Here is a 15996-nt window from a genome sequence, read left to right on the forward strand (position 1 = left end):
CCCCCCCCAAAATACCAAAAAAATCCTCAAAATAAAAAGCCCCAAAATCCCCCCCAAAATATCCAAAAAATCCTCAAATTTCCCCCAAAATGCCCCTAAAAATCCCCAAAAATTCCCCCCAAAAATACCAAAAATATCCTCAAAAAATGCCCCAAAATCCCCCTTAAAATCCCAAAAAATTCTCCATAAAAATGCCCCGAAAATAAAAAATAATCCCCTCCAAATCCCCCTAAATCCTATAAAATCGCCAAAAACGAAAAGAAAAAAAACCCCCAAAAAATCCCTAAAATCCTTAAAACCCTCTCAAAAAAAAAAAAAAAAAAAAAAAAACCCCAAAAAAACCCGTAAAAAAAATCCCCAAAATCCTCAAAAATCCCCCAGGACCCCCCCCCCAAAAAAAAATCCCCCCCTAAAGCCCCCCCCAAATCCCCGGCACCCCCTCAGAACCCCCCAAAATCCGCCCCAAAATCGCCCCTTCAGAACCCCCCTAAAGCCCCCCCAAAACTCCTCAGGACCCCCCTAAAGCCCCCCCAGGACCCCCCCAAAATCCGCCCCAAATCCCCTCCGGGACCCCCCAAATCCCCCCCAAAAACCCCCCCAAAAACCCCCCCAAATCCCCCCCAAAATCCCCCAAATTCCCCCGGACCCCCAAAATCCCCCCCAAAATCCCCCCCGGGACCCCCAAAGTCCCCCTCAAAATCGCCCCCAAACCCCCCCAGAACCCCCCCCTGACCCCTCAGGACCCCCAAAATCCCCCTAAAGCCCCCCAAAAACCCCCCAGAACCCCCCCCAAAACCCCTCAGGACCCCCCCAGGACCCCCAAAATCCCTCCCTCCCCGAAAACCCCCCAGGACCCCCCCAGACCCCTCAGAACCCCCCCAAAATCCCCCCCAAAATCCCCCCAAAAACCCCCCAAAATCCCCCCCAAATCCCCCCGGGACCCCAAAATCCCCCCCAAGACCTCCCAAATCCCCCCCCTCCCAAAGACCCCCCCCAAAATCCCCCAAACCCCCTCAGAACCCCCCCAAAATCCGCCCCAATACCCCCCCAGGACCCCCCAAAAATTCCCCCCTGGACCCCCAATAATCCCCCCAGACCTCCCTAAATCCCCCCAAACCCCCCCCCCAAAGACCCCCCCCAACCCCCTCAGAACCCCCCAAAATCCGCCCCAAACCCCCCCAGGACCCCCTAAAGCCCCCAGGACCCCCCCCAAACCCCTCAGAACCCCCCCAAAATCCGCCCCAAACCCCCCCAGGACCCCCAAAATCCCCACCCCTCCCCCAAAAACCCCCCAGGCACCCCCCAGACCCCTCAGAACCCCCCCAAAATCCGCCCCAAACCCCCCCAGGACCCCCCTAAAGCCCCCCCATGACCCCCCAAATCCCCCCCCCCCGGTGTCCCCGTGTCCCCTCCCCCCCCCCCCCCCCGTTAATCCGATTTATTCCGGGGTGTGGGGAGGGGCGGATTAACCCCCCCCTCACCCTTCCCCATCCCCCCCCCCGCCCCTCCCCCCCCCGCCCCAACCGCACTCGGGCGGCGCCGGCGCCGGGAACGGGCAGGGGGAGCGGGAGAGACCCCCCCGGGACCCCCCAAAATATCCCCAAATCCCCCCGGGACCCCCGAACCCTTCCTGACCCCCGGGACCCCCAAATTATCCCCAAACCCCCAGGACCCCCCAAACCCTTCCTGACCCCCCCGGGACCCCCAAACCCTTCCTGACCCCCCGGGACCCCCAAATATCCCCAAACCCCCCCGGGACCCCCCAAATTATCCCCAAATCCCCCGGGACCCCCCCAAACCCCCCCGGGACCCCCTAAAATATCCCCAAATACCCAAACCCCCCCGGGACCCCCAAATTATCCCCAAACCCCCCGGGATCCCCCGAACCCTTCCTGACCCCCCGGGACCCCCCAAAATATCCCCAAATACCCCCAGGACCCCCCAAAACCTTCCTGACCCCCCGGGACCCCCCAAATTATCCCCAAATACCCCAACCCCCCCCGGGACCCCCCAAAATAATCCCCAAAATCCCCCCGGGACCCCCCAAATTATCCCCAAATACCCCAAAACCCCCCGGGACCCCCCGAACCTCATGACCCCCCGGACCCCCCAAATTATCCCCAAATACCCCCCGGGACCCCGAACCTCCTGACCCCCCGGGACCCCCAAATTATCCCTCAAATCCCCCCGGACCCCCAAACCTTCCTGAGCCCCCCAGGACCCCCCAATAAATCCCCAAATTAACCCAACCCCCCCGGACCCCCAAACCCTTCCTGACCCCCCCGGGACCCCCCAAAATCCCCAATACCCAACCCCCCCGGACCCCGAATTATTCCATAATTACCCCGGGATCCCCCAAACCCTTCCTGACCCCGCCGGGACCCCCCAAATTATCCCCAAACCCCCCCGGGACCCCCCAAAATATCCCCAAATACCCCAAAACCCCCCCAAACCCTTCCTGACCCCCCCCCAAAATCCCCAAAACCCCCTGGGACCCCCCAAAATCCCCCCAAATCCCCCAAAATCCCCCAAATCCCCCCCAGCCCCCCAAAACCCCCCCCGGGACCTGCGGACAGGTAAGAGACCCCCCCCCCCCAATTAATGGAACCCCGCTAATTAAGGGACCTCTCCTAATTAATAACACCCCCCACACCCCCACCCCTTAATTAACGGACCCCTCCTTAATTTAGGAACCTGCCCCAATTAACCAATCCTCCCTAATTAAGTGACCCCTCCCCCCTAATTAATGAAAATCCCAAATCCCCCCCCCCCAATTAACGGGCCCATCCTAATTAAGAGACGCCTTCTAATTTAGAACCCCCCTAATTAATTAATTAATTAATTAATTAAACACCCCCCCAATTAACGGGCCCATCCTAATTAAGAGACGCCTTCTAATTTAGAACCCCCCCTAATTAATTAATTAATTAATTAATTAATTAAACACCTCCCCCCCAATTAATGGACCCCCACTAATTTACGGCCTCCTCTAATTAGGGGACCTCCTTCCTCTATTAAGTGACCTCCCCTAATTAATGACCCCCCCCCCCAATTAATGGATTCCCCCTAATTAACCTGACCTCCTCCAATTAAGGGACCCCTCCCCTAATTACGAGCCCTTCCCAATTAAAGGACCCCTCCCTTAATTAAGAGCCCCTACCAATTAATGGACTCCCCATAATTAACCTGCCCCCCAATTAACGAACCCTCCCCTAATTACGAACTCCTCCCAATTAAAGGACCCCTCCCTTAATTAAGAGCCCCTACCAATTAATGGACTCCCCATAATTAACCTGCCCCCCCCAATTAACGAACCCTCCCTAATTAACGGACTCACCCCCCAATTAACGAACCCTCCCTAATTAAGAACCCCTCCCAATTAAGAGACTCCCCCTAATTAAGATCCCCTCCCAATTAATGGACACCCCCTAATTAAGAACCCTTCTCAATTAATGGACTCCCCCTAATTAACCTGACCCCCCCCAATTAAGGAACCCTCCCTAATTAAGAACTCCTCCCAATTAAGGGATCCCTCCCCTAATTAAGAACCCCTCCCAATTAACGAACCCTTCCCTAATTAACCTGACCCCCCCCCCCAATTAACGAACCTTCCCCTAATTAACCTGACCCCTCCCAATTAAGGGACCCCTCCCCTAATTAAGAACCCCTCCCAATTAATGGACTCACCCTAATTAACCTGACCCCCCCCATAATTAACGAACCCTCCCTAATTAAGAACCCCTCCCCTAATTAAGAACCCCTCCAATTAATGGACTCCCCCTAATTAACCTGACCCCCCCCCCCCAATTATGGGACCCTCCCCCCAATTTAGGACCCCCCACCCAATTAAGGGACCCCGCCCCCTTTAATTAACGGACCCCTGCTAATTGAGGGATGACGGGTGACATCTGACAGGTGACACAGACAGGTGACAGGTGACATTTGACAGGTGACAGGTGACATCTGACATTTTGATTGGTGACATTTGACAGGTGACAGGTGACATCTGACAGGTGACATTTGACAGGTGTGACAGGTGACAGGTGACATTTGACAGGTGACATTTGACAGGTGACAGGTGACAGGTGACATTTGAGATGTGACAGGTGACAGGTGTGACAGACAGGTGACAGGGGACATTGGGCAGGTGACATTTGATATGTGACACTTGACAGGTGACAGGTGACACAGACGGGTGACAGGTGACAGGTGACATTTGACAGGTGAGTTGTGACAGGTGACATTAGCTATGTGACATTTGACAGGTGACAGGTGACATTTGACAGGTGTGACAGGTGACAGGTGACATTTGACAGGTGACATTTCGCAGGTGACATTTCACACGTGACAGGTGACATTTGAGATGTGGCGTGTGACAGGTGACAGGTGACATTTGACAGGTGAGTTTTGACAGGTGACAGGTGACACAGACAGGTGACAGGGGACATTGGGCAGGTGACATTTGATATGTGACACTTGACAGGTGACAGGTGACACAGACGGGTGACAGGTGACATTTGACAGGTGAGTTGTGACAGGTGACATTAGCTATGTGACATTTGACAGGTGACATTGGGCAGGTGTGACAGGTGACATTTGACAGGTGACACAGACAGGTGACAGGTGACGCTTGACATTTTGACAGGTGACATTTGACAGGTGACAGGGACATTTGAGATGTGGTGGGTGACAGGTGTGACAGGTGACAGGTGACATTTGACAGGTGACATTTGACAGGTGACAGGTGACAGGTGACAGGTGACAGGTGACATCTGACAGAGGACAGGTGACATTTCACACGTGACAGGTGACATTTGATATGTGACACTTGACAGGTGACAGGGGACATTGGATAGGTGACATTTGATATGTGACACTTGGCAGGTGACATGGGCAGGTGTGACAGGTGACAGGGGACATTTGATATGTGACAGGTGACATTTGACAGGTGACATTTGGCAGGTGACACAGACAGGTGACAGGTGACATTTGATATGCGACATTTCATAGGTGACATTTGATAGGTGACAGGTGACATTTGACAGGTGACATTTCGCAGGTGACATTTCACACGTGACAGGTGACATTTGAGATGTGGCGTGTGACAGGTGACAGGTGACATTTGATAGGTGACATTTGACAGGTGAGTTTTGACAGGTGACAGGTGACACAGACAGGTGACAGGGGACATTGGACAGGTGACATTTGATATGTGACACTTGACAGGTGACATGGGCAGGTGTGACAGGTGACAGGGGACATTTGATAGGTGACAGGTGACATTTGACAGGTGACAGGTGAGTTTTGACAGGTGACAGGTGACACAGACAGGTGACAGGTGACATTTGATATGCAACGTTTCATAGGTGACATTTGATAGGTGACAGGTGACATTTGACAGGTGACATTTCGCAGGTGACATTTCACACGTGACAGGTGACATTTGAGATGTGGCCTGTGACAGGTGACAGGTGACATTTGACAGGTGAGTTTTGACAGGTGACAGGTGACAGGTGACACAGACAGGTGACAGGTGACATTTGATATGTGACACTTGACAGGTGACATGGGCAGGTGTGACAGGTGACAGGGGACATTTGATATGTGACAGGTGACATTTGACAGGTGACAGGTGACATTTGACATTTTGACAGGTGACATTTCGCAGGTGACATTTCACACGTGACAGGTGACATTTGAGATGTGGCCTGTGACAGGTGACATTTGACAGGTGACAGGTGACATTTGACAGGTGACAGGTGACACAGACAGGTGACATTTGATATGTGACACTTGACAGGTGACATGGGCAGGTGTGACAGGTGACAGGGGACATTTGATGTGTGACAGGTGACATTTGACAGGTGACAGGTGACACAGACAGGTGACAGGTGACATTTGATATGCGACATTTCACAGGTGACATTTGACAGGTGACAGGTGACATGGGCAGGTGCCACGTGCTGTGTCCCTGTGCCACACTCAGGTGACACGTGGGTGACACACAGGTGACACACAGGTGACGTGTCCCGGTGATGTGGGCGGGGTCAGGGGGCGGGGCCTGGGGACACAGGTGACACCGGGACAGGTGGGGGGGGGGGGATGGACACCCGGCACAGGTGACACACAGGTGACACACAGGTGACACACAGGTGACACCGGGAGTTGGGGGTGACACCGGGATGTGACACCAGGTGTGACAGGGACAGGTGTGACACCACGGGGGGTCCCAGGTGGGGGTGTCCCCTCCCCAGGCGTGTCCCCATTGTCCCCCCATTGTCCCCATTGTCCCCCATTGTCCCCCCCATTGTCCCCATTGCCCCCCATTGTCCCCATTGTCCTCCCATTGTCCCCATTGTCCCCATGTCCCCATTGTCCCCATTGTCCCCCATTGTCCCCCATTGTCCCCATTGCCCAATGTCCATTTCCCCATTGTCCCCCATTGTCCCCCATTGTCCCATTGTCCCCATGTCCCCAATTGTCCCCATTGTCCCCCATTGTCCCCCCATTGTCCCCAATGTCCCCATTGTCCCATTGTCCCCATTGTCCCCATTGTCCCCCCATTGTCCCCATTGTCCCCATTGTCCCCATTGTCCCCATTGTCCCCCCATTGTCCCCATTGTCCCCCCACTGTCCCCCATTGTCCCCCCATTGTCCCCCATTGTCCCCCATTGTCCCCATTGTCCCCCATTGTCCCCCATTGTCCCCATTGTCCCCCATTGTCCCCATGTCCCCCATTGTCCCCCATTGTCCCCATGTCCCCCATTGTCCCCCATTGTCCCCCATTGTCCCCATTGTCCCCATTGTCCCCCATTGTCCCCCCATTGTCCCCCATTGTCCCCATTGTCCCCCCATTGTCCCCCCATTGTCCCCATTGTCCCCCCATTGTCCCCCATTGTCCCCATTGTTCCCCCCATTGTCCCCCATTGTCCCCATTGTCCCCCATTGTCCCCCCATTGTCCCCCATTGTCCCCCATTGCCCCATTGTCCCCATTGTCCCCCCATTGTCCCCATTCCCCCATTGTCCCCATTGTCCCCATTGTCCCCATTGTCCCCCCCATTGTCCCCTTTGTCCCCACTGTCCCCATTGTCCCCATTGTCCCCCCATTGTCCCCATTGTCCCCATTGTCCCCCATTGTCCCCCATTGTCCCCATTGTCCCCCATTGTCCCCCCCACTGTCCCCCCATTGTCCCCCATTGTCCCCACTGTCCCCATTGTCCCCATTGTCCCCCCCATTGTCCCCCATTGTCCCCCCATTGTCCCCCCATTGTCCCCCATTGTCCCCCCATTGTCCCCCATTGTCCCCCATTGTCCCCAATGTCCCCCATTGTCCCCATGTCCCCCATTGTCCCCCCATTGTCCCCATTGTCCCCATTGTCCCCCCATTGTCCCCCAATGTCCCCATTGTCCCCAATGTCCCCATTGTCCCCAATGTCCCCCATTGTCCCCATTGTCCCCATTGTCCCCCATTGTCCCCATTGTCCCCCATTGTCCCCATTGTCCCCAATGTCCCCCATTGTCCCCCCATTGTCCCCATTGTCCCCCATTGTCCCCCCATTGTCCCCATTGTCCCCATTGTCCCCCCCATTGTCCCCTCCCCCCCCGGAGTCGCTCCCTCACGTGGCCCCGCCCCCTCACGTGGCTCCGCCCCCTCCCCCTCCCGCCCCTCCCCCCCCGGGGCTGATCCCGTCTAAGCCGCCCCTCCCCCACCCCGGGATTAGCGCGGGGCATGATGGGAACGGGGGGGGGAGGGGGGAGGGGATGATCCAACCCTGCCCCTCCCCCACGGGCGGAAGTGAGTGACCAATGAGTGACCAGTGAGTGACCAGTGACCAATGAGTGACCACTGAGTGACCAATGAGTGACCAGTGAGTGACCACTGAGTGACCAATGAGTGACCAGTGACCAATGAGTGACCACTGAGTGACCCTGAGTGACCACTGAGTGACCACTGAGTGACCACTGAGTGACCAGTGAGTGACCAATGAGTGACCAGTGAGTGACCAATGAGTGACCAGTGAGCACTGAGTGACCACTGAGTGACCACTGAGTGACCCTGAGTGACCAGTGAGTGACCAGTGAGTGACCCTGAGTGACCAGTGAGTGACTAGTGACCAATGAGTGACCAGTGAGTGACCAGTGAGTGACCCTGAGTGACCAGTGAGTGACCAGTGAGTGACCAGTGAGTGACCACTGAGTGACCAATGAGTGACCACTGAGTGACCAATGAGTGACCAGTGAGTGACCCTGAGTGACCAGTGAGTGACCAGTGACCAATGAGTGACCAGTGAGTGACCAATGAGTGACCAGTGAGTGACCCTGAGTGACCAGTGAGTGACCAGTGAGTGACCAGTGAGCACTGAGTGACCAGTGAGTGACCAGTGAGTGACCAATGAGTGACCAGTGACCAATGAGTGACCAGTGAGTGACCCTGAGTGACCAATGAGTGACCAATGAGTGACCCCTGAGTGACCATTGACTCCTGAGTGACCACTGAGTGACCAATGAGCACTGAGTGACCAATGAGTGACCATTGAGTGACCAAAGACCAGTGAGTGACCACTGAGTGACCAATGAGTGACCCCGAGTGACCTTTGCCCCCTGTGACCCCCAGGTGACCCCTCGCTGACCATGCTGACCTCTCCGGACGCCTCCGGCCGCGGCCTGGCCTGAGGGACAGCGCTGGACATGCGGCCCTCGGGCAGAGTGGACATTGTCCACCCTGGTGGCACCGGAACCTCCCATGGGGACACCGGAACCTTCCACGGTGGTGGCACCAGGACCTTCTGTGGTGGCACCGGGATCTCCTACGGGGACGTTCCCCATGGTGGTGGCATCTGCCATGGCTTCGGATCCCATGGTGGCATCTCCGATGGTGGCATCTCCAATGGTGGTGGCATCTCCCATGGCTTCGGATCCCGTGGTGGCATCTCCAATGGTGACATCTCTGATGGTGGCATCTCACATGGCTTCGGATCCCGTGGTGGCATCTCCAATGGTGACATCTCTGATGGTGGCATCTGCCATGGCTTCGGATCCCATGGTGGCATCTCCGATGGTGGCATCTCCAATGGTGGTGGCATCTCCCATGGTGGCATCTCCCATGGCTTCGGATCCCATGGTGGCATCTCCAATGGTGGCATCTCCAATGGTGGTGGCATCCCATGGCTTCGGATCCCATGGTGACATTTTGGATGGTGGCATCTCTGATGTGGCATCTCCAATGGTGGTGGCATCTCCCATGGTGGCATCTCCCATGGCTTCAGATCCCATGGTGACATTTCGGATGGTGGCATCTCCAATGGTGGCATCTCCCATGGTGGTGGCATCTCCCATGGCTTCGAATCCCATGGTGGCACCTGCAACGGGGACATCTCCAGCAATGGTGGCATCTCCAATGGTGGCTTTTCCCACAGGGACATTTCCCATGGTGGTGGCATCTCCCATGGCTTCGGATCCCATGGTGGCACCTCCTATGGTGGCATCTCCAATGGCTTCGGATCCCATGGTGGCACCTCCAACAGTGACATCTCCAATGGTGGTGGCATCTCCCATGGTGGCATCTCCCACGGGGACTTTTCTGATGGTGGTGGCATCTCCAGCAGTGGTGGCATTTCTGATGGTGGCATCTCCCATGGCATCAGTTCCCATGGCGACATCTCAGAAAGTGACACCTCCAGCAGTGGTGGCATCTCCCAAAGGGACATTGCCCATGGTGGTGGCATCTCCAACAGTGACATCTCCAATGGTGGTGGCATCTCCCATGGTGGCATCACCCACAGGGACATTTGTGATGGTGGTGGCATCTCCAGCAGTGGTGGCATCTCCCATGGCTTCAGCTCCCATGGTGGCACCTCCAACAGTGACATCTCCAGCAGTGGTGGCATCTCCCAAAGGGACATTTCCCACAGGGACATCTCCAACAATGGTGGCATCTCCAATGGTGGCATCTCCCATGGGGACATCTCCAGCAATGGTGGCATCTCCCAAAGGGACCTTTCTGATGGTGGCATCTCCCACAGGGACATTTCCCATGGTGGTGGCATCTCCCATGGCTTCAGCTCCCATGGTGGCACCTCCAACAGGGACATCTCCAGCAGTGGTGGCATCTCCAATGGTGGCACCTGCAATGGTGGCATCTCCAACGGTGGTGGCATCTCCCACGGGGACATCTCCAATGGTGGCATCTCCCACCGTGCCACCTGCAAATGGGACATCTCCCACGGTGACAATTCTCACCATGGTGACACTTGCCATGGTGGTGGCTCCTCTCATGGTGGCATCTCTGAAAGTGTCACAGCCCATGGTGGCACCTCCAGTGGTGGCATCTCCAGTGGTGGCATCTCCCAGGGTGACATCAGCCACAAGGACGTTTTCCATGGTGGTGGCACCTGGCACGGCGTGACCACCCATGGTGGCACCTGCCAGGGTGGTGGCATCTCCAACGGTGACATCTCCAACAGTGACATCTCCAACGGTGACATCTGCCAACGTGGTGGCACCTCCTGTGGTGGAACCTCCAACGGTGACATCTCCAACAGTGACATCTCCCACATGGACAACTCCCACGGTGGTGGCATCTCCCATGGTGGCATCTCCCATGGTGGTGACACCTCCCTTGATGGTGGCATCTCCCAGGGCTTTGGTACTTCCCATGACAGTGACATCTCCCATGGTGGTGGCATCTCCCGTGACAGTGACACCTCCCATCATGGTGGCATCTCCCATGGCTTTGACATCTCCCATGGCTGTGACACCTCCCATCATGGTGGCACCTCCCATGGTTTTGATATCTCCCATGGCTTTCCCACCTCCCATCATGGTGGCATCTCGCACACCTTCACCACCTCCCATCATGGTGCCACCTCCCATCATGGTGGCATCTCCCATGGCTTTGACACCTCCCATCATGGTGGTGGCATCTCCCATGGCTTTGATATCTCCCATCATGGTGCCACCTCCAACGATGGTGGTATCTCCCAAGGCTTTGACACCTCCCATCATGGTGGCATCTCCCATGGCTTTGATATCTCCCATCATGGTGCCACCTCCAATGATGGTGGTATCTCCCAAGGCTTTGACACCTCCCATCATGGTGGTGGCATCTCCCACACCTTCACTACCTCCCATGACAGTGACATCTCCCAAGGCTTTGACACCTCCCATGGCTGTGACACCTCCCATCATGGTGGCATCTCCCATGGCTTTGATATCTCCCATCATGGTGCCACCTCCCATCATGGTGGCATCTCGCACACCTCCACCACCTCCCATCATGGTGGCATCTCGCACACCTTCACCACCTCCTCCATCTCCACCACCCTCCCCTCCTTCCTCCACCACCTCCCCCTCCTCCTCCTCCTCCTCCTGGCCCTCGCCCCCGTCCCCACCTCGGCCGCCACCTTCAAGATCGGCGTCCTGGGCCCCTGGAGCTGCGACCCCGTCCTGTCCCGCGCCCGGCCGGACGTGGCGGCCGCGCTGGCCGTGGCCCGGCTCAACCGCGACCCCGCGCTGACCTCCGGCCACTGGTGGGACGCCGTGGTGATGTCCGAGCCGTGCTCGGCCCCTCAGGCCGTGGCCGGAGTGGTCAGCGCCGAGCGTTACGCCGCCGCCATCGTGGGCCCGCTCAACCCGGCCGCGTGCGGCGCCGCGGGGCTGCTGGCCGCCGCCTGGAACAAGCCCCTGGTGTCCTGGGCGTGCGGCCGGCCGGACGGACGGACGGACACGCCGGCGGTCACTCTGCTGCGGCCGCTGCCCGCGCCGGCCGCCGTGCTGCACGCGGTGCTGCGGCACTTCCGCTGGGCGCACGTGGCCGTGGTGGCCGCGCCGCAGGAGCTGTGGGTGGACACCGGGCGGGAGGCGGCCGAGGAGCTGCGGGCCAAGGGGCTGCCGGTCAGCGTGGTCACCGTGGCCGGAGAGGACGAGGAGGAGGCCGAGGAGGCGCTGAGGAGGGTGCAGAGGGCGGACGGGGTCAGAGGTCAGCGGGGACGGAGGGGCGGGGTGGGGTGGAGATGGAGGTGGGATGGAGATGGAGATGGATGAATGGATGGATGATGGATGGATGGATGGATGGATGGATGGATGGAGGTGGAGATGGAGGTGGAGAAGGAGATGGAGGTGGAAGTGGAGGTGGAGGTGGGGGTGGAGGTGGAGATGGGGATGGAGGTGGAGGTGGAGATGGAGATGGATGGATGGATGGATGGATGGATGGATGGATGGATGGATGGATGGATGGATGGATGGAGATGGACATGGGGATGGACATGAGGATGGAGATGGATGGAGGGATGGATGGATGGAGATGGGGATGGAGGTGGAGGTGGATGGAGGTGGGGGTGGAGATGGAGGTGGAGGTGGAGATGGAGGTGGAGGTGGAGATGGAGGTGGAGATGGGGATGGAGGTGGAGGTGGGGTGGAGGTGGAGGTGGAGGTGGAGGTGGATGGAGGTGGGGGTGGAGATGGAGGTGGAGGTGGAGATGGAGATGGAGGTGGAGGTGGAGATGGAGGTGGAGATGGGGATGGAGGTGGAGGTGGAGATGGGGATGGAGGTGGAGGTGGAGGTGGAGATGGGGATGGAGGTGGAGGTGGAGGTGGGGGTGGAGATGGAGGTGGAGGTGGAGGTGGGGGTGGAGGTGGAGGTGGAGGTGGAGGTGGAGGTGGAGGTGGAGGTGGAGGTGGAGGTGGAGGTGGAGGTGGAGATGGAGGTGGAGATGGGGATGGAGGTGGAGGTGGAGATGGGGATGGAGGTGGAGATGGAGATGGACATGGAGATGGATGGATGGATGGATAGATGGATGATGGATGGATGGATGGATGGATGGATGGATGGATGGATGGATGGATGGAGGTTGGATGGAGGTGGGATGGAGAGGGAGATGGGGATGGACATGGATGGAGGGATGGATGGATGGATGGAGATGGGGATGGAGGTGGAGGTGGATGGAGGTGGATGGATGGAGATGGAGGTGGATGGAGATGGAGGTGGGGTGGGGTGGGATGGAGATGGAGATGGAGATGGATGGATGGATGGATGGATGGATGGATGGATGGATGGATGGATGGATGGATGGAGGGATGGATGGATGGATGGATGGATGGATGATGGATGGATGGATGGATGGATGGAGGTGGCACGGAGGTGGGATGGAGATGGAGATGGAGATGGATGGATGGATGATGGATGGATGGATGGATGATGGATGGATGGATGGAGGTGGCACGGAGGTGGGATGGAGATGGAGATGGATGGATGGATGGATGATGGATGGATGGATGGATGGATGGATGGATGATGGATGGATGGATGGATGGATGGATGGAGGTGGGATGGAGATGGAGATGGAGATGGAGATGGATGGATGGATGGATGGATGGATGGATGGATGGATGGATGGATGGATGGAGGTGGCATGGAGGTGGGATGGAGATGGAGATGGAGATGGATGGATGGATGGATGGATGGATGGATGGATGGATGGATGGATGGAGGTGGCACGGAGGTGGGATGGAGATGGAGATGGAGATGGATGGATGGATGGATGGATGGATGTGGCATGGAGGTGGGATGGAGATGGAGATGGATGGATGGATGGATGGATGGATGATGGATGGATGGATGGATGGATGGAGGTGGCATGGAGGTGGGATGGAGATGGAGATGGAGATGGATGGATGGATGGATGGAGGTGGCACGGAGGTGGGATGGAGATGGCCACAGGCACGGAGGTGGGATGGAGACAGAACTGGAGATGGCGAGACGGAGGTGGGATGGACGGACGGACGGACGGACGGACAGCTGGACAGCCACGCCCCCAGCCCACCACACCCACCCCACCCCTCGCGTCCCCTGTCCCCCCGCAGTGATCCTGATGTGCATGCACTCCGTCCTGCTGGGCGGCCGCGAGCAGAAGGTCCTCCTGGAGAAGGCCGAGGACCTGGGCATGACCGACGGCACCTTCGTCTTCGTGCCCTACGACGCGCTGACCTTCGCGCTGCCCTACCGGCGCGTGCCCTACCCCGTGCTGGCCAACCACACCAAGCTGCGCCTGGCCTACGACGCCGTGCTCACCATCACCATCGACTCGCCCGACCTCTCCTTCCACGACGCCCTGGACGAGGCCAAGAGGGCCCGCGAGGTCCCCGCCGACCTCGACCCCGCTCAGGTGGGGCTGGGGGGCATCTCAAGGGGGTTTGAGGGCATCTTGAAGGGTTTAGAGGTGTCTTGAGGGGGTTTGAGGGCATCTCCAGAGGGTTTGAGGGCATCTCCAGGGGGTTTGAGGGCATCTCAAGGGGGTTTGGGGGTATCTCAAGGGGTTTGAGGGCATCTCCAGAGGGTTTGAGGGCATCTCCAGAGGGTTTGAGGGCATCTCCGGTGGGGTTTTGAGGGTGTCATGACAGCATTTGAAGGCATCTTGAGAGGTTTGAAGACATCTCCAGAGGATTTGAGGGTGTCTTCAGAGGGTTTGAGGGCATCTCCAGAGGGTTTGAGGGCATCTCTAGGGGCTTTGAGGGCATCTCAAGAGGTTTGAGGGCATCTCTAGGGGCTTTGAGGGCATCTCCAGGGGTTTGAGGCATCTCAAGGGGTTTGAGGGCGTCTTGAAGGGTTTAGAGGTGTCTTGAGGGGGTTTGAGGGCATCTCCAGAGGGTTTGAGGGCATCTCCGGGGGGTTTGAGGGCATCTCAAGAGGTTTGGGGGCATCTCTAGGGGCTTTGAGGGCATCTCAAGGGGGTTTGAGGGCATCTCAAGGGGTTTGAGGGCATCTCAAGGGGGTTTGGGGGTATCTTGAAGGGTTTAGAGGTGTCTTGAGGGGGTTTGAGGGCATCTCCAGAGGGTTTGAGGGCATCTCCAGGGTGTTTGGGGGTGTCTTCAGAGGGTTTGAGGGCATCTCCAGAGGGTTTGAGGGCATCTCTGGGGGTTTGAGGGCATCTCAAGAGGTTTGGGGGTATCTTCAGAGGGTTTGAGGGCATCTCCAGGGGGTTTGAGGGCATCTCCGGGGGGTTTGAGGGCATCTCAAGAGGTTTGGGGGTGACTTGAGAGGCTTTGAGGGAATCTCCAGAGGGTTTGAGGTGGTCTTGAGAGGTTTTGAGGGCATCTAAAGAGGGTTTGGGCAGTTCTTGAGAGGGTTTGAGGGCATCTCGAGAGGTTTGAGGGCATCTCAAGAGGTTTGGGAGCATCTCTAGGGGCTTTGAGGGCATCTCAAGGGGGTTTGAGGGCATCTCCAGGGGGTTTGGGGGTGTCTTCAGAGGGTTTGAAGACATCTCCAGAGGGTTTGGGGGTGTCTTGAGAGGGTTTGAGGGCATCTCAAAGGGTTTGAGGGCATCTCCGGGGGGTTTGAGGGCATCTCCAGGGGGTTTGAGGGCATCTCAAGAGGTTTGGGGGCATCTCTAGGGGCTTTGAGGGCATCTCAAGGGGTTTGAGGGCATCTTGAAGGGTTTAGAGGTGTCTTGAGGGGGTTTGAGGGCATCTCCAGAGTGTTTGAGGGCATCTCCGGGGGTTTGAGGGTGTCATGACAGCATTTGAAGGCATCTTGAGAGGTTTGAAGACATCTCCAGAGGATTTGAGGGCATCTCAAGGGGGTTTGAGGGCATCTCCAGGGGGTTTGAGGGCATCTCAAGGGGGTTTGAGGGCATCTCCAGAGGGTTTGGGGTGTCTTGACAGGGTTTGAGGGCATCTCACAGGGTTTGAGGGCATCTTGAAGGGGTTTGAGGGCATCTCAAGGGGGTTTGGGGGTATCTCAAGGGGGTTTGAGGGCATCTCAAGAGGTTTGGGGGTATCTCAGAGGGTTTGGGGCATCTCAAGAGGGTTTGAGGGCATCTCGAGAGGTTTGAGGGCATCTCAAGAGGTTTGGGGGTATCTTCAGGTGGTTTGAGGGCATCTCAAGGGGGTTTGAGGGCATCTCCAGGAGGTTTGAGGGCATCTCAAGAGGTTTGGGGGCATCTCTAGGGCTTTGAGGGCATCTCAAGGGGGTTTGGGGGTATCTCCGAGGGGTTTGAGGG

At 57.3% G+C, this 15996-nt stretch overlaps 2 protein-coding genes across 2 annotated transcripts in view; one reads left to right on the top strand and one right to left on the bottom strand.

The window, feature by feature from the left end:
- Positions 1–9661: 9661 nt before the first annotated feature.
- LOC135460874 (mucin-4-like) lies at positions 9662–11278 on the bottom strand. Its single transcript, XM_064737837.1, has one exon. It carries the CDS (start codon positions 11276–11278, stop codon positions 9662–9664), a length of 1617 nt encoding a protein of 538 aa, XP_064593907.1.
- A 27-nt stretch (positions 11279–11305) lies between these two features.
- The window catches only part of GUCY2D (guanylate cyclase 2D, retinal), a gene marked incomplete at its 5' end in the record, with an annotated part of 43373 nt that continues 38682 nt past the window's right edge, over positions 11306–15996 (top strand). The window contains 2 exons of the mRNA XM_064737838.1: positions 11306–11978; positions 13862–14163. Coding sequence (XP_064593908.1) covers positions 11306–11978; positions 13862–14163 — 975 coding nt within the window. The remainder of the gene's footprint in view (positions 11979–13861; positions 14164–15996) is intronic.

The sequence above is a fragment of the Zonotrichia leucophrys genome, unplaced genomic scaffold (assembly GCF_028769735.1).
Source record: "Zonotrichia leucophrys gambelii isolate GWCS_2022_RI unplaced genomic scaffold, RI_Zleu_2.0 Scaffold_115_144425, whole genome shotgun sequence".
NCBI lineage: Eukaryota > Metazoa > Chordata > Aves > Passeriformes > Passerellidae > Zonotrichia > Zonotrichia leucophrys.